General features: G+C 58.6%; 1 protein-coding gene across 2 annotated transcripts in view; it reads left to right on the top strand.

Moving 5' to 3' along the window:
* Positions 1-19,153, top strand: part of Cmip (c-Maf inducing protein) — a 183,103-nt gene extending 163,950 nt beyond the window's left edge. For both annotated transcript variants that reach the window (XM_004842796.4, XM_087203962.1), the window contains exons 11-21: positions 4,863-4,928; positions 6,199-6,225; positions 6,525-6,573; positions 8,782-8,889; positions 11,280-11,396; positions 12,816-12,956; positions 13,456-13,503; positions 14,276-14,422; positions 14,694-14,799; positions 15,588-15,658; positions 17,197-19,153. In XM_004842796.4, the coding sequence (XP_004842853.1) occupies positions 4,863-4,928; positions 6,199-6,225; positions 6,525-6,573; positions 8,782-8,889; positions 11,280-11,396; positions 12,816-12,956; positions 13,456-13,503; positions 14,276-14,422; positions 14,694-14,799; positions 15,588-15,658; positions 17,197-17,250 (934 nt within the window). In that variant the 3' untranslated portion in view covers positions 17,251-19,153. The remainder of the gene's footprint in view (positions 1-4,862; positions 4,929-6,198; positions 6,226-6,524; positions 6,574-8,781; positions 8,890-11,279; positions 11,397-12,815; positions 12,957-13,455; positions 13,504-14,275; positions 14,423-14,693; positions 14,800-15,587; positions 15,659-17,196) is intronic.
* The last annotated feature ends 1,783 nt before the right edge of the window (positions 19,154-20,936 follow it).

Here is a 20,936-nt window from a genome sequence, read left to right as displayed (position 1 = left end):
CAGAGCTGGCACTCGTGCAGGGCTCCTGAGCACACCCCACACGCACTTGGCTGCCTGTTTATTTGCTCCGGGTGCTTACACTGGGCCAGGTTCCCCACTGACTGCTCCCCGCCCTCGGCCCACGGAATCTGGGGCCCACAAGCGCTCTGCAGGGTGGCATGGGCCTCAGCAGCAGGACAGACACACTTCCGCCTGGAAGAGCTAAGCAGCCAGGACGGGGAGCTGTGTCCTGTCCTTCCTGATCTGCTGCTCCTTTCCCCACAGGGCAGATTTTACCAGAGGCCTTGATGGGCTGCAGCTCAGCTGGACAAAGCCCCTGCCCATTGGGGCATCCAGGAAATGCAGCCAATTTGGGGGTATCCTACTAACTGGGAGGCTGAGTAGGACCGGGAGAGTGGGGCCCAGGAGGGGAACACCACATGCCCCCACTCTGCTCCCTGAGGAGCTACCCCTCCCCCAGTGCCACACACCCGCAGCACAGGAAAGCGGGGTGCAGAGGGTTGGAAACTGAGTCCTCCGAGGCTGACGAGGAGCAGGAGTCTGGATGAGATCCTGGGTCTAGGACAACAGCCGTGAACTTTGATTGCCCTGGAGTCTGGTGGATCAAGAGACCCCACACCCCACAGTCTGTCTCCCCCCAGGACCCCAAGGTGCAGGGACCCACTCCACCAGCTTGAACACCTGGCCCGGAGGGCACCTGGCTCAGCACAGACTCCATCCCCACTGCTCTGATGTTTGAGTGGATTTGAACAAGGCTGTGTCTCAGAGCCTCAGTTTCCCCAGCTGTACAGTAGGGGAAGATCCCTGTCCATGTGTTCTAGTTGTCAGGGCTGCTTTGAGAATTAAGTGAAGCACTGGCCACAGCACCTGGCACCCAGCAGTCCAAGGAGTGGGTGGGTAGATAGATGGACCGACAGACAGGAGGCTGGGTCTGTTCAGAAGCTTTAAATGCTAATTTCCAGGGCACATGGAACAGTAGGAACTGGGGTTCCATGGGGCTCTGCAGCCCAGTGGGCCCTGATGGTGCCTCTGCACCCGCAGCAAGTGCAGCAGGTAGAGGTGCCCAGGAGCCAGGGCCTTGGGCACTGAGTTCTCCACACGTCGAGGCCGAGGCCGTTTGGGACTGGGGCATCCTCCTGGTGCCTGGGTGGGTCTGTGAATGGTGAGGAGGGCTGTGGCTGGCAGGAGCCTCTTGTTCCCCATGGCTGCAGCTGGGTGGGCTGCAGGGAGAGACCCTGGTTTGGTGCCCATAGGCCTCATTTGGGTCCCCTCATTCGCTCTGTGACCTTCAGCAGGTGTCTTCGCCTCTCTCTGCCTCCATCTCTCTCTGGGCTTGGGGTACCTGACCCTACTGGAGCCCTGCAGGATGCCCAGGCCCTGCCCCCCGCCCCCCGCTCCCTGGCCCCAGAAGCCTGGCCCTCCCTTCCTTCCTTCCTGGTGCACAGTCCGGCCTCCCTGCCCTGCCTGCTGCCCAACCCCAGAGTGGATCGGGCTTAGCCAGAGGGGACAGTGTCATGGCCAGAGGCCACCCCTCCTAAGACAGACAGGCAGCCCTGCTCTCCAAACACTCGTGGCCAGAATTCGCTGGTCACCAGGGCCTGTGCCGAGCTGGCCAGCAAGAGACCCACCCACAGAGGGGCCCCTGTCCCACCCACCGGGGGCCGGGACCCCAGCTGCAGGGCCGCCCTGGAGGTGGGCATGTCCTACTTCGAAGGGCTCCACCTCCTCCAAGTCTCACCCCGATTATGGATGATTTAAAGTCCCTTGTAAGTTCTGTATTTAATGACATTTCTACACAAATCAAATTTTATTTAAGTTAAAAAAGTAGAACAACTAGTCTGTGACCCAGGGAAGCAGCCCTCCTCCGCAGCTGTGCGCCTGCTGCCCTCTGGGCGAGGCCTGGGGCATCTGTCTGGGAGAGCAGATGCTGCATGGGGCCAACCCCCTGCCCCTCGGTCTGTAGAGTGGGCAGTAGAGCGTGCCACAGAGGAGCGTGTCCTGGTCACACTTAGGGTTCTGGACACCTATGAGTCCACAATAGGTGGGCGGAAGAAAGAGGGTGATGTCAGTGTTGCTGGTGTCGCTGTTACAACTCACCTTGGGCCTCCGGGTTGCTCTGATAATTCTTTCCCCACTTCCGGCCTCAGCTGTTCCTCGAAGCTTCTGGGCCCTGCCCACTGCCGCGTTTCCTGGCTCCCTCCAGGAAGGCGAGGAAGAGCCCTGCCCAGGGTTATCTGGACCACGGGGCCTCAGGGGCCGGGCAGCAGTGACAGCAGGTTGAGAACATCCAAATTCTAAACCCAAAGGAGTCCTGGATGGTAGGACCAAGAAGCAGGTCTGGGGTCCTGGGCAGAGCCTCATGACAGCCTCCTGCCCGGCGCAAGGCAGCAGCTTGGTGCCCCCCACCCAGCTTAGCTCCTAGCGGCTCCTGCTGTCCCGAGGCGGAGCCTCAGCAGTGCCTGTTCAGCTGCTGGTGAAGCCAGGTCCACTGTGTCCCTGAAAATCACAGCCTCTCATGCCTCCGTGGTCCTCATCTGGGAAACGGGGTCATCGAATGCCAGCTGCCCAGCACCCCTGGCCCCTGCTAGGGGTTTCTGTGGGGTCTCTGAGCTGACCCCGCGGGGTGACACAGGTCCCCACACAGTGCGCAGTGGCCTCTGCTGTCAGACAGGATCTTCCGAGAGCCAGCTGAGCGGGACACGCATGTGCCCGACTAGCCTGGCACTGCAGGGTGGCCCTGGTGACCGCCTGGTCCTGACGCCTGGCCTCTCCCGGCTCCGTGGCCTCTGCCAGCTGTGGACATCACAGGCAGGAGGCCTGTGGGAGGGTGAGTGGAGTAAAGCAGACGAGGCCAGCTGGGCGCTCTGCTCGGGCTCCGGTCCCACTGAATCCCCTTCCAGTTTGTATTGTTCGTCAGTCCGCGTCTGCAGGACGTAGTTTCCATTCCTTGTGTGGAGTCGGGGCCTGCACATAGCACCTCTCAGTGCTCTTTTCATCACCCTTCCCCTCTCCCTCCACCTGCTGGTGCCCTTCTCTTATGCAAAACACGTATCTCCGTATTTCCCAGGATCTCTTATTTTGGCCTTTATTTTTATTTTGGGTTCCTCATAGAAGAAAAATGAGATATTTAAACTTGTATGTCTAATTTATTTCACTAAGCATTATGGTCTCAGGGTGCATCCATTTTCCTACAAATGACTCAACTGTATCCTTTTATTGGCAGAGTAGTACTCCGCTGTGTGTAAATAGCACACTTATCCATTCGTCCGTTGGTGGATGCATAGGCTATTTCCAAGACTTAGCTATTATGAATTGTGCCATTTTGAACATGAGTATGCGCGATCACTGTATCATGTCTTTAACTTTTTTGGGAAGATACCTGGGAGGGGAACTGCTGGGTCAAATGGGATTTCTACTTTTGGTTTTGTGAGGGCTCTCCACACTGTTCTCCATAGTGGCTGTGTTAGTTCGCACTCCCATCAGCAGTTGTAGAAGGGCTCCTCTTCCCCTGCAGCCTGTCCAGGGTTTGTTATTTGACAGTGGCCTTTCTTTCTGGAGTAAGATGGATCGAAGCGTTGTTTCAATTTGCATTTCTCTGAGGGCCAGCAGTGTTGAACGTTTCTTGGTGCATTTATTGGCTCATTTCCTCTGAGAAGTGTCTGTTCATTTCACCTGCCCATTTTTTTAACTGGGTCTTTCATTTTGAGAGGAGTCTGGTTTGCTTCAGTCCTCCATACGTTCCAGATCGTAGTCCCCTCTGTCTGAGCAGCAGCTGCCGGCCCATTCTGGCAGCTCTCTCGTCGCCACCCGGCTGGCTGTCTCGTTTGCTGTGCAAAAGCCTCTTTGTCTGGCCCACTCCCATTGTCGCGAGCCCCCTCTCCTCACCCACGCTGCTGTCGGGCTTTGCTCTGCAGTCTGTGAAGCCAGGTGTGAGCCCAGGGCCTGAGCCAGAGAAGCCTGGACCGGACTTGGTCTCAGCAGCCGGAGCTGTGTGAGCTTGAGCAGTCACTTAACCTCTCTGACCCTCAAAGTTCCTCACTGCCTGCATGGGAATAATGCTGTTTAAGTCATCGTGCTCTTGTGCAGAACAAATGAGCCAAGGCCTAAAGCTCTTGTGTGATGCCACACCTGTCAGAAGTGCTGACAAAATCAGAGCTTCTGTTAGTTTTCATTACTACCGTTACTCTTGAGATTGCTGTTAGCGTCGAGTGTAGAAAGAGAACTGCAGGACTAACAGTAGCTACTAAGTCAGGAGCATTGAGCCAGACTTCAGCTAAGCAGCGTGTGACTTTTCTCTCCTGTGAGTCAGTCTGTAGCACCAGGCACGGTGGTGGCGCGTGCCTGTCACTAGGTACCCTAGCTGGCCTCCAGCTTGAGGAGATCCTCCTGTCTCAGCCTCCCAAGTGCTAGGATTAGGGTTACAGGTATGTGCTACCACACCCGGTTTAAATTTTCCTTTTTCATGAGGATGTTGGTCACATTGGACCAGGATCTACCATACTGCTGTCACTGACCTCTTTAGAGGCTCACATTTGGAAGTTCCAGGTGCTGGCCGCTCAGCGTGCGTGTGGATTTGGAGGCAGGGGACACAATTCAGGGGTTTCAAAGTGGGAATGAATAATGACGGTGAAACCTGTTGTGGGGGATGAGAAGGCTGTGATCGGGAGGATGAGGCCTATGCTGACCTGGCCGCCGTCCCTGAGCCTGGATGGTTCCGTCTGGTTGCCCTCCGGGCCACAGTGGGACTTAAGAGCCTTGCTCCTCTGGCTTCCTGGAATCTGCAGTGGGTTCGGCAGAGCAGGCGCTGTCTGCCACCCACCTGGCTGGCCACGCCTCCCCACCGCTGTCCTTTCTCCCCCCAGGTCGGACTACGATGACTGGAGACCGTCTCTGGCCAGCCTGCTTCAACCCATCCCATTCCCCAAAGAGTAAGTCCACACCCGGCCCAGAGCCTGGGTCAGCCTGGGCAGAGCTTCATGTCTAGGGACACCGAGGCACAGTTGGGAGGCTGGGGACCTGCAGCCAAAAGATGCAGGGTTAGTTACCTCTGTGAGACCCAGCCCTCTAAAAACTGGGGCCATGGGAAGAGCGGCCTCAGGCCTCCTCCCTGCTCCTCAGGAAGATTCCCTGAGCTCAGAACACCCCAGAGTACACTCGAGAGAGCAGTTTTTGTTGTTGTTTTGAGACAGGGTCTTTTACCTAGTTTAGGCTTGTCTTGAACTCATTAAGCAGCCCAGGCTGGCCTTCAAATCCTAGTGATGCTCCTGCCTCAGCCTCCCGAGTGCTGGGATCACAGGCATGCGCCACCAAGCCCTGCTATAGAGTAGCAGTTTTTGTGACACATCAGCTGGGAATACAGCCGTAATACTTGCCACTCCTCTCTCTCCAAGGGGGACAGTAAAAATCAAAGGCACACATAACACGAAATGCTGGACCCTCTCTGATTAGCTCCCGATCCACATGAATGTGGCCAGAAACCGACCCCCTCTCAGTAGCGAACTGATGGGGGCACCCACGTCTCTAGGTCTCTGTTGTGAGGCTGTGAAGCAGCAGCCTCGGGAGGCGGCTCTCGGCTCTCAAGCTCTCCTCTCCGGAGCCCATTAACGAGCTGTGTTTATGAAATGCAGCTCCTCTGAGGGGACATTACACCCGGTAATGGCCCCATTTGCTGGCCCTGCCAGTCCCCACGGACCTCTCAGGACTAGAGACCGGAGAAATCTGACTCCTGGGAGCCACTGTGGTCTCTGAAGGGCTGTGGCGTCATTGGCGGCAGCCGCTCTCCCTGAGGGCCCCAGGGCGCACTTGACGGGTGGCCCACGTGCAGTTTGCTTGGTAGAATGGTCCCCGATTGGCTGCCCATGCGCAGTGGTAATTAGCACGGCCGTGCCTTAATTGTGGAACAATTGACAAACACACCTGGGTCCCTGGAGCCCCCACGTGCCCGCCCCCCACATCACTGCTGCTGACAGGTGTGGGCCTGACAGTGGCTTTGGGGGCTCAGCCTATTCCTCCGTCCCCTCCCCAAAGGAGGCTTTTGCTTAGAGCTTCAGGCAGGGACAGAACGTCAGCTTTTCATCCCCGACCGACCTCTCCTCTTCCCTCGGGTCACGTGTGGGGTCTGGATGTCCTAGAGGATGCTCGGGACCTGGGGCTGCTCTCCATGCCCACTGACTGTTCTTTCCTCTGTTTCTGGTGCAGAGCGCTCGCACACGAGAAGTTCACCAAGTGAGTACCGGGCCGGGCCCTCCTCACTTCCTGGCCCAGGCGGCCTCTGTCCTGAGGTCACCCCTCCTCAGCTCGCCTCCTGCCTGTCCTCGGTTCCACATGCCTTCCCCTGCGACACACGAGACACGTGGCCAAGCCCTGATGGAGGCCAGGCGTTTCCTAGGAAACGCGGATGCACTTTGACCCATCTGTCCCGCCTGCCCCGCTCCTTCTGTAACTCAGCCCCCTCCTGCCCCACATCCCGGTCCCCCCACATCCACCCCAGCTGTGGGTGATTCTCCCCGCCTCGTCTCTTCCAGGGAGCTGAAGTACGTGATTCAGAGGTTTGCAGAGGACCCTCGACAGGAGGTGAGCATGTGTTTATTTTCGAGGTGTGCAGCGTAGAACCCAGGGCCTCTCCCATGCTGCACCCCGGGCCCTGCGAGTGTTTTTTTTTTTTTTGGCATCACAGGCAGCTGACAGGGCCAGCTGGGCTGGTGAGGGTTTCTTCACGGGGCTGCCTTGTCACCAAGCTCACGGTGCAGTTTAGAGTGCATGTGTGTGGAAGGCTGTGCGTGGGCAGCCAGTCACGTCGGTGTTGCTGTGAACTCAGCTCAGAGGTCCAGTCCTGCCGGCTGGAGGCTTCTCCATGCCACAGAGGCCTTGATTTACGGGGTGCTGGCAGGGGGCCCTGCCCAGTGCTGCTGTTCTGTGGTTCAGGACGGGCCGCTGGCTTCGGGCCCATGCGCATCACCACTCACTGGGGGCTCTGGGCCCACTGCTCCCTGTGCACAGGTTCTAATGTGATGGGGACAGGCCTGGACACGTGTGCCTAGCAGAGCAGGGAGAAGGATGCCAAAGGAGGAAGCGAGTGGCTCCCTTTAGAGCCACCAGGGAGGCTTGGTGGGGGCGCTGAGCTGGGCGGGTTTGGCTGAAAGGACAAAGTGGGACTGAGAAAGCCAGTGTCAGGCTGCAAGGTGGGGCCTAAGACAGCATCTAGGGTCCCGGAGACCCAAGGCCTTGCTGGTGCCCAGGCCCCAGGCCCCGCTCACCCCTGCACAGCCTGGGTCTCTGGGTCTGGGCTAGAGCCCATCCGTGTTTTGCACCAGCACCTATGTGATCTGATCAGTCTGCAGGCTGCACTACAAAGCCCGTTTCAGGAGCATCAGCTCCAAAACCCCAGGATTCTAAACCCTCAGGCTCAGTGGGGAGAGCAGAATCGCCGGGGAGGAGCCGTGGCATGGCAGGGTCCCAGCGACTGCCTCAGCTGTGCTTCCCTGACTCAGTCCTTACTGTGTGTGAAGACAGCTCTGCAGGACTCTCCTGGAGGGGCTCTCTATTTCAAACACGGACTTTGAAATTAGGAGAATAAAAGCCACAGCAGCTGCTTCCCAGGAGGGAGAGGCAGAGCCAGCCACCGGGGGGATTTCCCAGCAGGCACCACGGTCAGGCCCAGGGAGCGGCAGTTAGGGAGCGTTGAGGGCTGCATAGAGCCCCCAGACAGGCTGTCACCCGTGGCACTGGCTCTCCTCTGGTGCCTTGTTTTTTTCTTCCTTTCTTTCTTTCTTTTAGCCTTCACACTGAACTACATCCCCACCCTTTATTTTAAGGTAGGGCTTCAATAAGTTACCTAGGCTGGGCTCAAATTTACAGTCCTCCTGCCTCAGCCTCCCCTTAAATTCTTTGGCATAGTTTTTTAGTAGCATTTCATACCCTTGAGTTCTCATTTCCGTGAAGTGGGGAAAGTTAAGACTCAGGAAGACATAAAAGCTCACTGTCTTTGTGTCCTCTGCACTCACGCATGGGCTGTGACCGGCTTCCTGCTGTGCCACGTCCCTTGCTCCTGAAGGACCTGATGGAGCTGGCTGTCTCAGCTGGCTTCTGAGGATCGGAGGGAGGGACGTGACAAGGCCTGCGTGTGTCCGTCTCTTTCATCACCTCGGGCCCAAGTGCGTGTGGAGTTCCTCCCAGGTGCATGTACCACATGTGCACACACGAGTGGACATACACAGTCCTAGGAAGGAACTCACGGCTGGTGCTTTGGGTGCTGAGATCACCCCGACCCTGGACAGAGCCCCCTTGACAAAGGGGGACGCACGCTCAATGGAGGTCCCAGGGAGGGCTGAGCAGGACGGAGACCAGGGAGGGGGTGGGGCCCACAGAAGCAAAGATGGAAATGGGGAGGGAAAAAGGCAGAGCCTGAGAGTGAGGATCCAGGACGGGGCAGCAGAACCCCAAGGCAGACAGAGACGAGACCCAGCCGTGTAGAGAAAAGGAGGAAAAGAAACAGCCCTCCCAGAAGGGCCATAGGGAAAAGGCGGCTGAGGCAGAGCGGCTGGGTTTGGTGCCCCGGTCCTCAGCCCCAGGCAGGGCACACCACTCAGGTCCCCGGGGCAGCGAAACCCCAGTGTCCTGCATGGTCTCTGCGAAGCTCGGTAGAAGGCCAGGAGTCACGGGGTGAAGCACAGTGGGAGGTTTCCCAGCTACTGGCTTGTCAGGGCTTCAGCACGTCCTGGTGCAGACTCCGGGCTGCTCTGTCACTGGCTGTGACCGAGTCTGTGTCTCCTCTGCCCACAGGTCCACTCGTGCCTGCTGAGCGTGCGGGCCGGCAAGGATGGCTGGTTCCAGCTCTACAGCCCTGGTGGGGTGGCCTGTGATGACGACGGGGAGCTGTTTGCCAGCATGGTACGTCCACGGAGCAGGGCTGCTGGGGTGCAGGTTGGCTCCTGGCCAGCAGAGCAGCTGCCCCAGGCGCACTGTCACCTGCCTGCGATGTCCAGGCCAACACAGTGCTGGGCACAAAGAAGGGGTGACTATGGCCGCAGCTGTCATTGGCTCGTTTCCTGTCTGAGCCAGGAACTCGGGGGTGGGGACACTTATGGAGGTGATGGGGTGGGGCTAAGTGACCAGCCGGAGCCCGGATTCTAGAAGACACTGCCACATCACTGGCTCACTTAGCCCCAGTGAGGTGGCAGGGTCAGCGTGGTCATCCCCACCCAGCCGAGGGTTGTGAGGTCACCAAACCATAACTACATCCATGGTGACTTCTGGTCCTTTCTCAGTGCCAGAGGCCACACTGGGGCTGCCCTGTCCTGTCATCACACCTGGCCTGAAATGGAGGTCCAGAGAGGTTCCGTGACTCGCCCAGGGTCACGCTGGCCTTCTCTGCAAGCTCTTCTTTGGCCAGGCCCGCTCTGTCCAGAAGAGCCCCCTTCTTCCTGTACCAAAGGTCGCAGGCACCTCCTCCCCGGGACAGACGCTCTGCCTGGTGACCAGTGGCCTCAGCTACTCCACTTGCTGCAAAACTGGCCACATCCACAGATTGCACGAGCGCCCAGGCTCACATGCCCTGAAAAAGGATGGGCACTGGCCAGACCTGGGCTCGCACTGCGGCCTGGCCACCCACTGGCTTGCAGGCCTTGGGCCGGTCACTGGCTCTCTGCGCTTCTGTTCTGTCGCCTGTAAGGTGGGGAGCAGAGCTGCCCGTCAAGGAGGCCACAGTGATTTGCTGGTGCCAGGAGATGCCAGGCGCCCTCCGGGTGATGCTTATTCTCATCCCTGCCAGGCAGCTGGGTCATCGGTGGAGATGTTTGTGCCGTGACAACACAGTGAGGCGCTGCCTCTGGGCCCCCACTTGAAAGGGGCTTATTTTTAGGTCCTCCTCCTTACGCACTCGCTCTCCGTCCTCCCGCCCCCACAAGGCTCCTTCCTGAGTGACCTGTGAGCCCCGCCCTGCCCGCCTGCGCCACCTCCCTCACCCTCCCCAACGCCTCTCTCTGGCCTCCTGATGTCGTAGCTTCACCATGGCAGTGCACAGTGGCCCCCTACCCCTGGATGCCGGGCCTCAGTGTGAGAGCGCTGGGGAGCTGGCAGCCTCCCAGCCTGGGCACTCTCATTTGTATGCCAGAGTTGTTAATGGTGGAGCAGAAAAATGCATACACACAGGGAGGCTGGGAGGCAGGCAGGCAGCCACTGCGATGGAAATGTGTGGTTTCCATGGAGACCACGGCAAGGACAAGGTCCCCTGGCTTCAGCTGCCATTTCCAACCCAGAAGCGCATTTGCTGTCATGTGAACTTGGGGAGACCTGGGCGGGCTTCCCAGCTCAGTTGGTCAGGGACCCCCCACCCCCCACCCCCACCCAACACATGGCCCTGGAGGGAGCAGACTTTGCCGGTCCTCAGACCACACAGGTGGGTGAGCTCCCCAAGATGCCTTCAGAGCTCGCGGAAGTGGGCTGTGAAACATCCTTCCTCCTCCACATGAGAGCCAGACCTATGCACCCCCGAACAGGGTTGCCAGAAAGTCCCCTGTGGCCCCAGCAGTGCTGGGGATTCAGAGCACGGGTGGCCAGCAGATCCCCATCACGGGGCTGGGAGGGGCTCCTTTCCTGTGGTAAAATACACAGCGCGGGAGTCACCACTCCAACCATTTTTAAGCATACAGCTCCGTGGCGTCAAGTCTGTCCGAGGCGTGTGTAACCATCACTGCCATCCACCCCAGAATGCTTTTTTATGAGTGTATGTGTGCCATACATAGTGATTACACTCGGCCTGGGGGTTTGATACACACATCACATCTGGATCATTTTCCCCCCTTCCCGGCCCCCTTTCATCTCTGCAGAATCCTCCTCCCTGTTCCTTTAATCCCCTCTTTATTTACATTTGGATCTCTCGAATTAGGGAAACCATGTGACATTTAGGCTTCTGTGACTGCTTATTTCACTTCACAGTACAGTTCCAAGGTCATCTGTCTCCAGCAAACACCTCCAGAACATTCTCGTCACCCCAACTGAAACTCAGTTTCAGTTCCGACAGCCGCTGTGTGCTGTCTCGGGAGGTGGCTGTCCAGGTGCCTGGAGTCACACGTACCCCTTTGCAGTGGGCCCATTTCAGCGTGATGTCCTCAGCTCTATCCGGGGCCGGGGCTCCCATCCTGGGGAGGGTCTGTGGCCTCCGAAGGCCCCACTGTCCCGGGGCAGGGAGTGGGGCTGCCCCACATCTCCAGCTTTCCGGAGGCCAACCCCGCACCCTGTTCCGCCCCACACCTGTGTTCACTGGGCCCTCTGCCCGACAGGTGCACATCCTCATGGGCTCCTGTTACAAGACCAAAAAATTCCTGCTCTCCCTGGCGGAAAACAAGCTGGGCCCCTGCATGCTCCTGGCGCTGAGAGGGAACCAGACCATGGTGGAGGTAAGGACCAAGACCTCTGATGAGCCAGGAGCTGTGTCAGGAGCAGGGACAGCGGTGGGTGAGGCAGGTGTAGCTGCAGCCCTCCCGAGTGTAGTGGGCACCTTTGTCATTCCCATTGTGAGCAGCGCACTGGCAGAGGGACTGGGGCCTGTCTCTGGTCTGGTCCTTTACTCCCATGCAACAGAATAGCCCCAAGTAGAACAACAAATGGGCCAGGTGTGGTGGCACACACCTGTAATCCTAGCATTAGGGAGGCTGAGCCAGGAGGATCACCACAATTTTAGGTCATTACAGTGAGTTCAAGGCCAGCCTGGAATATATGGTGAAACCCTATCTCAAAAAAACAAAAACAAAACAAACAACACCAGCGTCTGCATTTGTTTTGCTTTTGGATCCCGGGTGCTTCACCTCTCCCTTGCTCCTCCTCTATCCCCGCTTTCCCACCACCACAACTGTTAGGTCCCCAGAAGTGAGACTCCCGGAGCAGCCATCCCAAGAGAAGCCGGGCGGAAGCCTCGTTGCCTTTAACTTAACCTTAGAAACCAGTCAACCTCACTGCCACATTGCAGCCTGTAGAAGTGAGTCACCTCGTTGGCCCATCAGTCAGGGGACAGGACAGGACTTCGGTGCTCAGTGGGAAGAGCATCAGAGAATCTGCAGGCCTGTTTTAAAATCAGGGGCTTCAAAGTGGGCGTGATGACACACACGCCTGTTATCCCTCCATTTGATAGGCTGAAGCACGAAGATTTCAGCAAGTGTGAGGCTGCCCACGGCTACATAGAGAGTTCAAGGCCATCCTGGACTATGTAGTGAGACCCTGTCTCAAAATAATAAAATAAAAATAAAACTACGAGCTTCCCATGCCAATGGGAGTTACAATGAGCTCTGAGGTCCAAGGAGACGTTAGCAGCAAGCCGGAGACGGTGCATTCTAGGCTGTGGGGGCAGCACATGCCAAGGCCCTGTGGCAGGAAGAGGCTTGTTGGAAAACAGGATGGCTGGGGCATGTGAGCCAAGAGGGGCAGGTATAGGGCATGGCCGGAGCCAGAGGTACTGGGGAGGAGTTGGATTCGTCCTTGTCTTCCTGTGACTGGCTGGGCCGAGCAGGGAGAGGTGCTGTGGGGGGCAGGAGGGCCGCACTGGCAGACACACGGTGCCCCCGGAAGAATGTCCTGCTGCACCCTGGCCCCGAGAGCTGCTCCCGCCCTGTGCTCTGAGCCCGGCTCGGGCAGGGGTCTCATAGCAGAGGGAGGCAGAGGGGTCTTGTTCTTGGTGCTTCCCAGTGCCTGTCCCTGCAATGGCGAGGGCAGGCCCTGTAACCAGCCGAGGTGGGGACCTCAGGCAGGGCGGGTGGAGAGCTGCTCCCCGGAGCCTTCCCGGAGGCCCTCGAAGGCCACCCGTCACCTTCCCCATCCCGCAGATCCTGTGCTTGATGCTGGAGTACAACATCATCGACAACAATGACACGCAGCTGCAGATCATCTCCACGCTGGAGAGCACAGACGTGGGCAGGCGCATGTATGAGCAGCTGTGCGACCGACAGCGGGAGCTGAAGGAGCTGGTGCGTCCCAGCCGAAGGCCCCGTCCCTGGCCCGCCTCCACCCCCAGGAGGTGGGGCCGTCCCCAGCCCCTTTCCGGGTGGTAAAGCAAGAGTCCCAACTCATGTGGGGCCTGGTGGGGACTGGACAGTCCGTGCCAACCTCCTGCCACTCCAGATGCCAGGTCTGCGCCCTGTTGGCAAGGCCAACTCTGTCCGCGCTGTACCTGCCCAGCAGGACAGAGGGACAGGGTATGCCGTGCCCAGCCCCAGCCCGGCCGGGTGCCTGGAGACAGCAGCGCCCGGCAGGGTCTGGCGCTGGTGAAGCTGCACAGGTGGGGCCCCGTTTCCCTCGGCGCGACCACCTCGTCCCTCTGTGTTTCTTGGGGTCCAAAGCCCAAGAGCTCAGGTGGTCACCACGCCTCCCTCTGCCACCAAGTGCCCCAGGGCCTCAGGAGGGAGTGTGCAGGGGCCTCGGGCTGGGCCGGCAGCTCACGGCTGACCCATCGGTGTTCCGTTGCAGCAAAGGAAAGGCGGGCCCACCAGGCTCACACTGCCATCGAAGTCCACAGTGAGTGCACGGGGCTCTGTGGGGGAGGCGGGGTGATGGGGCCTCTCAGCCAGTGACCGGCCAGCTCCTCCAGGAAGAAAAGCGGAACCCTAACAAAGTCAAAATGCTACGATGGCAGCTGGTGACGCTGTGTGGCCCCATGGCAGAACACCTGCTTAGCAGGCAGGAGGCCCTGGACTCGGTCCCCAGCACCACAGAATAAGTAAATAAATACGTGTATTACTGGTGGCGCTCCCAGCAATACACTACCAGTCACGGTTAGTGGTAGTGACCGTAGTGACTGACACGCATTAGGCATCAGTATGCCAGATGCTGCACCACCGGTTCATGTTATCTTCACGACAGCCCTGTGAGCGTCGCCTGTCCTCCATTCCCCTTTTCTGGTCTTTGGGGTCTTACTTCCTTCTCCCCTGCTGCCCCACTACCCCTGATGCATGGCTCCCCCCATGGACCGAGAAGTCTGCCCCAGCTCCAGCCTGTATCTCCATCCCAGCCCTCGGGAAGGAGAAAGAGGCAGGGGAGAACATGCCCTTTAAGAACCTTCCTGGAATCACCATTCCCACTGGGTGCCCCAGACTCCGTGGTGACTGAGTGCAAATCCCCAGCGAAGCCCTCTCCCAGCCCTACATGTCCGACCGCAGTGTCACCTGCAGGACGCCCAGGAACAGCCTGTACCGGGCAGAGAAGGCCCAGGGTCTAGGGAAGGGGCAGCCCCGGGTCGTGGCAGTCTGGTGGCCCAGGCTGCCCTAAGCCCCACTCCCCCATGTCCCAGGACGCTGACCTGGCTCGCTTGCTGAGCTCGGGCTCCTTCGGAAACCTGGAGAACCTCAGCTTGGCCTTCACTAATGTCACCAGTGCCTGCGCGGAACACCTCATCAAACTGCCTTCTCTCAAGCAGCTCAACCTGTGGTCCACGCAGGTGCGGCGCCCACCTCCTCCTTGCCCGCTGCCCACGCCCAGCCTTCTGATCACTTGGGCATCACTAGGCTCAAAGCCTCCCTGACAGACGGCCAAACTGACCCCCAGAAGGGGCCTCCTGGCTCCCTCCAAGCCTAGACTGGGAGACAGTTGATTCTGGGCAGGAAGGAGGGGAGCCACACCAGAGCCCCACCTCCCTCCATCTCTGCCTGGCCCTGGGGGTCACGTCCCCAGGGGTCCTGGCAAGGCCTGAGAGTCCCTGTACCCTGCAGTTTGGAGACGCCGGCCTGCGGCTCCTGTCAGAACACCTCACCATGCTCCAGGTGCTGAACCTGTGCGAGACCCCCGTCACCGATGCCGGGCTCCTGGCCCTCAGCTGTGAGTGCTCCTCCCCTCAGCAGGCTTGGCCTCGCCACCCTCGCTATGCACAGGCTGTGCCGAGTGCCAGGCATGTGGGGTGCGGGTGGGGGTGGTACCCTGCCTCACAGAGCCTGGACTCGGCACTTGACCAGTTTTCCATTTCTGGACCTGCTGCTTTAGACTGAGGCCCTGTGGCTCAGCTCTGGGGTCAGAGGCTTCCTGGGAAGTGGCAGGGGTCTGCGTGTGGAGACAACACTCCGCTCGCTAGTGGTGTGACCCTACAAGGTCATTGGTGGCTCCAGGTGGGGTAGGCGGCAGGGGGACGAGGTCCAGCCAGTTCTCTGCAGCTGTGCTCCTGGGGTCCCCACCCCAGCCTCAGTATCTCTGGGTGGTGGTGGGGCTGCGGCTCTACCGAGGTCCCATGTGACTCCGGCACAAACCCAAGCCTTAGGTTAGCTTTCCAGGAGCCGGACCTGAGTCAGCACCCACGGGAGGACATCGGGGTTCCCATGGGGGGCAGGCCCGGCCTGGTGGGCAGCCTGGGGGTATCTGTGAGCTCCGGGGACAGCTGGTGCTGGCAGTGAGGGACTGGACAGAGGGGCTGCCAGGGAGAGCAGAGGGCAGGGAGAGCCCGGCTCCCGCCAGGACAGCCTGCAGGACTTCGTCTTCTGGCCACACGGGTGACCTCGAAGTCCCCCCGCCTGCTTCACGGTGGCCTCACCAGCCAGTCCCCACCAGGCTGTCCCACACCTACAGCAGGCCCTCGTGCCATCTCACTGTCTGTCTGTCCGTCTGTCCTCACGCAGCCATGAAGAGTCTCTGCAGTTTAAACATGAACAGCACCAAGCTCTCGGCCGACACCTACGAAGATCTGAAGGTAACTCCCTACCCCCTCCCTCCCTCCCCACGGCCATCCTGCGCCTCTAGATGCCATCTAGCTGCCCGTCCCAGAAAGAGGCTCTTATACCAGCAGATCAGGGGCCAAACGGGGAACAGACTGATGAGCATGGCAGCACGGAGCAAGGAGCCTGGAACTGGGGAGGGCACAGGGCATGAGGTGACTGGGCATGATGCTCGCTTTGAAGAAGGCAACCTGAGATGGTGGGAGAGGAAACCCAGGATGAGAGGAAGAGCAAGTGCAAAGGCCCTGAGGCAGGAGATGGGCAGGAACTGACTGTGTAGCAGATGCAGCTGGAAGTGACTTTGAAAGATTAGGGAATGGAAGCAAAGAAGCCCCAGTAGGACACAGAAGGACTTGGGATTGCATCCAAGGCCAGGAGAAGCCCCCAGCGGCCTTGGCAGGGTGGCAGGCTATGTTTTGCAAGAGACTTTTGAGTGGGAGCCAAAGTGGAAGCAGGGAGGGCATTTATGGGGCCGGTGGGTCACACAGCCAAGGTCTGGGCTGGCAACGGGACGGGACGAGGCAGTCTGATAAAACAGGGAGAGGACCTGGGTGGTGGGAGGGCGGGGCTGCCTGTGGCTGCCTGCCACCCATCCTCATCCTCATCCTCATCCTCATCCTCATCCTCATCCTCGGGCCTTAGCAGCGGCTCAGAAGGCGCAAGTGAAGCTGCAGTCAGAGGCCCGCAAAGAAAGGGCTAGGCCAGGCCCACCTGCCCCAGGGCCTCCTGCAGCCAGGGCTGCTCGCCAGTCACCTCCTCATGCTTGCCGCACAGCTGCCTCGTGCCAGGCCCAGCTGGGGATGGGGACACCTCGGTATGGCTGCCATGACCCCTGCGTAGAGCACACCCTCTGCCCTGGCACGGGAGCGAGGCGCTGCGAAGTGCCAGCAGGCAGAGCCACAGGCTACCTGCCCTGTCTGGCCCTGTCTTCCTGTTTTTCAAGAGAAGCTGGAGGTCTAGATCCTTCTCTGCAGCCTCCTACTCGGGAAAGGCCTGCGTTCACTTCCCAGGGGCAGGCCTCCGTGCAGCCCCGGCTTGTCACTGTGGGGGGGGTCACTGAACCCAGGAGCTGCATGCACATGTGTGCATGTGTGGATGGGGTGGGCATACGCACAGGTGTGTGTGAAAATGGTGCATGGCAAGTGTGTGTTTAGCCCCTAGCGTGTCCTTTGAGCCAGAAACGTGACTCAGTTTCATTCCATGCATGAGGAGACTGAGGCTGGAGAGGCCAGCGTTGTGCCCAGGGTCACAGCCGGTCAGTGGCAGAGCCAAGTTCAAGTCCAGCCTGTGTGTCCGCAAAGCCAGACCCAAGCCTGTCACCAACAGGGACATTTGTCCCCCGCTGCCTGATTTCTCTGGGGATAGGGCCCTCCCAGCTGCTCTCTGCTCTGCCTAAGGTCACCAACGACTGGGGCTGCCAGGGGCAACCCCAGCTACCCATGTGGGTGGGGCTGGGCCTTCCAGGTCACAGAAGTGCCCCACGGGTGACCAGGACCCCTCTTGCCGCCCACAGGCCAAGCTTCCTAACCTGAAGGAGGTGGACGTCCGCTACACAGAAGCCTGGTGAAGCCCCCAGCGTGTGGCAGGATGACATTGCAGCCGCGATAAAGCGACTTGACGAATAGCTGTAGCAGCCGTGCGGGTGCCCCGGCGCCTGGCTGTGGGATAGATGGGGGAGTCTCTGGGGGTGGAGGGGGGAGGGGGGCTGCGAGCACGCCCAGCCCCCGCCTGATTCTTTTAGCTTCACAATCGGAACCTTTGGCCTGGCCTAAATCGGACTTTGGCAACCAGAGGAGCAAGGGGAGCCTCAGCCGGTCGGTCAGGAGGGGCGGGGGAGGCGCGGGTGGGGACCCTTCGTGGATTTTCTTTGCCTTTGTGTTTAACGTCACGCGGAAAGGCGACTGGGACGCCACCATCGCGCTGGCCGGACAAGGATGCACCCTTTCCGGAGGCGAGGTGCCCGCCGGCAGCGAGTAGAGCTCAGATCTCGCCCGCCGCCGCAGCCACTGGGACCGAAGACCCAGTCAGTCACCGCTGTCCTGTGTCCTCACCATTGCTATGCAAAGTGGTTCTCATTGTACATAAGATTTAAATAATGCACCTATTTAAGAAATGTTGACAAATTGTGGGTCTGGGACCTGCTCTTATTTATGAAGTCTGACCCTCCCTTCCCGTCCCCCGCACCCCCCTGGCGTGTAGTACTGTACGAACCAGTCAGCTGTTGGGTTAGTGGTAGTTTTATTGTTATTTTTTTAAAGGAAACAGTCAAAAAAAGAGAAAGAGAAAAAAAAAACCCTCCTTGGAAAATTAACTTGCTGTTTCGTAATGGATTCCATAGGCTAATGCTCGCCCATCCGTCCGTCCGTCTGCCCACCTGTATATTTCTGATTTCCAGGTGTCTCAGCGTCCTCCCGGGTGGGGGTCGGGCTGGGGGAGGAGGAAGAAAGGCGACCCCACATCGTCTTGCTCCTCTAAGGCCCAAGCTCTGCCCCTTGGCCCCTTTTCTGGATTTGGAAGGGGCGAGAACTGTCCCTCCCAGTCCTTCCCTGGTAGAAGAACCACCCCCCCCACACGGCCTCCATCTCCTGGGCCTTTGCTGTCCCCGCCCCCCGCTGAGACTTAGGACCTGAGGCTCCCCACCGCGTCCCCGTCCCGTGTCCCCTCACGCATGCCCACCTCTTTGCATGGTCTCTTGGGAGAAGAGAGATTCGACACCCCATCAATGTGCTCCCTGCAGCGAAGACGCCCTGTGTCGTCACATTGCCCCCAGACAAACCGACCTCCATTTCTTTTATAAGCAGCTTTTTCTTAACAAGCCCTCACTGTACAGAACAGCCCCGCGGCGGCTTATTTGGGATCCCCGGTCCCGCAACCCCTCTTTCTGTTGGTTTAGCACAAATACATCCCCCCCCTCTGGCACCTCCAAACCTAAACTACAGTCAGTGTAATTGTTTTATATATATTTAATCTTATCCAATGGAAACCATGCTTTCGTCGTTTTATACTTTGCTAGGTAGACTTTATTACCCCCCCACCACAGGATGCCCTCATTTTTTTAAAAAAGGAAAAAAAAAAAAGAGAAATTGGGTTTCAGTCTTAATTCATTTTCTGTGCCAGGTTTTATTTTGTGTGTGTGTGTGTGTGTGTGTGTGTGTGTGCGAGTGTGTTCCGTGTCCTGTTTTCTGTTGTTTTCTGTTGTTTGGTTTTAGTTCCTTGCCCCTGTCCCCGGTTCCGTACTCCATAGCACTCTGGTGCAGGAAGAAGCAGAAGCAAAAACAAAAAACAAAAAACTAACAAAAAAAAAACATTAAAAAATTCAAAAAGAAAAAAAAAAAAAAGAAGAAACAAGACATGCCACCTTTCCCCTCGCACTGTTGCTTTTCCTGATGGTTAATACTACTGTCACGTAGCTGTGTACAAAGAGATGTGAAATACTTTCAGGCAAAAATAAACTGTAAGTGACTCATTGACGCCTGCCTTTCTGTGTGGCTGGGTGGGGAGGGGCAGGCCGCCTCTCCTGTGTCCCGAAGACCCAAGCTTCTCGCCCGATGCCGACCGTGGCGGCCGGAAGTGTGCCAGGGACTGTCGGGCCCACTGCCCAATGGTGTCCCTCGCCTGGGCTGCCACACGCACCTCCCCTGTTGTGGCCACCGAGAAGGTCTCCGGACCTTGCAGGGGACACGGCCCCTTCCCAGTGGGAGCCTTGTGTAGACCCCGCCCCGCACACCCAGGCCACCTGGGGCTTGGTGACAGTACAGCTTCTGGCCCCGCAGGCCGGGAGAGGCCCAGGCCTCTGCATTTCCCTTTGTTTACTGGTGTATGTTGTGTCATAATGATCACAGATCCTTCCTGGGAACTGCTCTGTGCACACACTGCATCTTAATCGTTTTTACCTCTCCTGCCCCAGCTGGCTGCCCCAGACCCACTCCCCTCCCCATCCCACAGTCTCCCTGTTTCCTTTCATCTTTTATTTGCTCCTTAAATTATTTATACCCACATTTAAGAGAAACCTGGGTCTGATTTGTTTCACTTAGCATTATGGGCTCAAGATGCGTCCATTTCCTACCAGTGACTCAAAGTGACTTCTTACGGCTCCTGGACTCTTGCTTGTGTCGAGCTCCCAGACTGGCGGCTGCTACTGGCTTGTGGCCGCCTCTCTGAGTCCCAGAGCCCGGCTGAGCCTCCTCTAAGAAGAGGCCTTTTATTCCTACCACGCCCCGAATCCATGTCCTTCCGGGTCTTCCATCTCAGGGTGTCTCAGCCTCCGTGTGTCCTGCCACCCCGCCCCAGGTCCGTCCCCCCTTCCACCTGTCCAGGTGACTGCCTGTGTCCCTAAGCTAGGCCCAAGGCTGAGGCTTTCCCTCCCAAGACCCGCAGACCTCACCCCCCAGATGCCACTTGCTCCACCCACCCCTGCTCTCCTGGGCAGCCTCGGCCCTGCCCTGTCACAAGGTGCCCGTCAGCCAGATGCCAGCACATGGGGGGAGGGGAACCCCCTCATCTGCAGGGGGCAGAGCAAGCCTCACTCAGGAGGGAGAATCGAGTGGCCCAGTCACAGGGAGGTAGTTAGGTGTGTGCACACCTATGTGCAAGACAGACACTTCCACTTGTGCCAACTCAGGCCCCTGCCACCCAATCTAGTAACTGGGATGGGAGATGCCATTTGGAGGTGACAGACGTATGTGCATGGTGTTGGGGGGTACAGTGTTGTGGTGCAGACCTAGCCCCAGACAGCTGTGTACATTAAACAGGCGCAGCTTCTTGGGTGTCAGTCACCTGCAGACAGGGCTCAGCGAGGAATGTGCCCCTGTGCGTGGGGACCCAGTGCCCACGGGCCATGGAGGAGTCAGGCACACAGCACCTGCCACCTCCAGGCACTATGGCAGGCACAGGAGCTTAGGCTGATGGGAGCCGGTGGCCTCCTGGAGGACGTGGCCTGCAGAAGGTGCAGCTGGGGACACTTGCCAAGGCCAGCAAGGAAGGGAAGTGGGCCAGACCGGATCCACACGGACCTTTCCCGGAACTGTGAGGAGAGCAGTCGGTGGGCTTGGGGATGTCCCTGTTGGGGCTGAACTGGGTCCCCAACTATGACATCTGAACTCCCAGCTCGTTGGAATGTGACCTTCCTGGATCCAGGTCTTTCCAGAGAAAATCAAGTTAAAAGGAGGTCCCCAGGGTCCTTATCAAAGGGGGACCTTGGGGTACAGAGCCACGACGGAGAGGGCAGTGAAAGGATGAAGGTGGACACCACAC

The sequence above is a fragment of the Heterocephalus glaber genome, unplaced genomic scaffold (genome assembly GCF_053883595.1).
Source record: "Heterocephalus glaber isolate CG9 unplaced genomic scaffold, H.glaber_assembly_v1.0 deba00000071, whole genome shotgun sequence".
Lineage (NCBI taxonomy): Eukaryota > Metazoa > Chordata > Mammalia > Rodentia > Bathyergidae > Heterocephalus > Heterocephalus glaber.
Note: the sequence above shows the minus strand (reverse complement) of the source record. Positions and strands in the feature narration are given on the sequence as shown.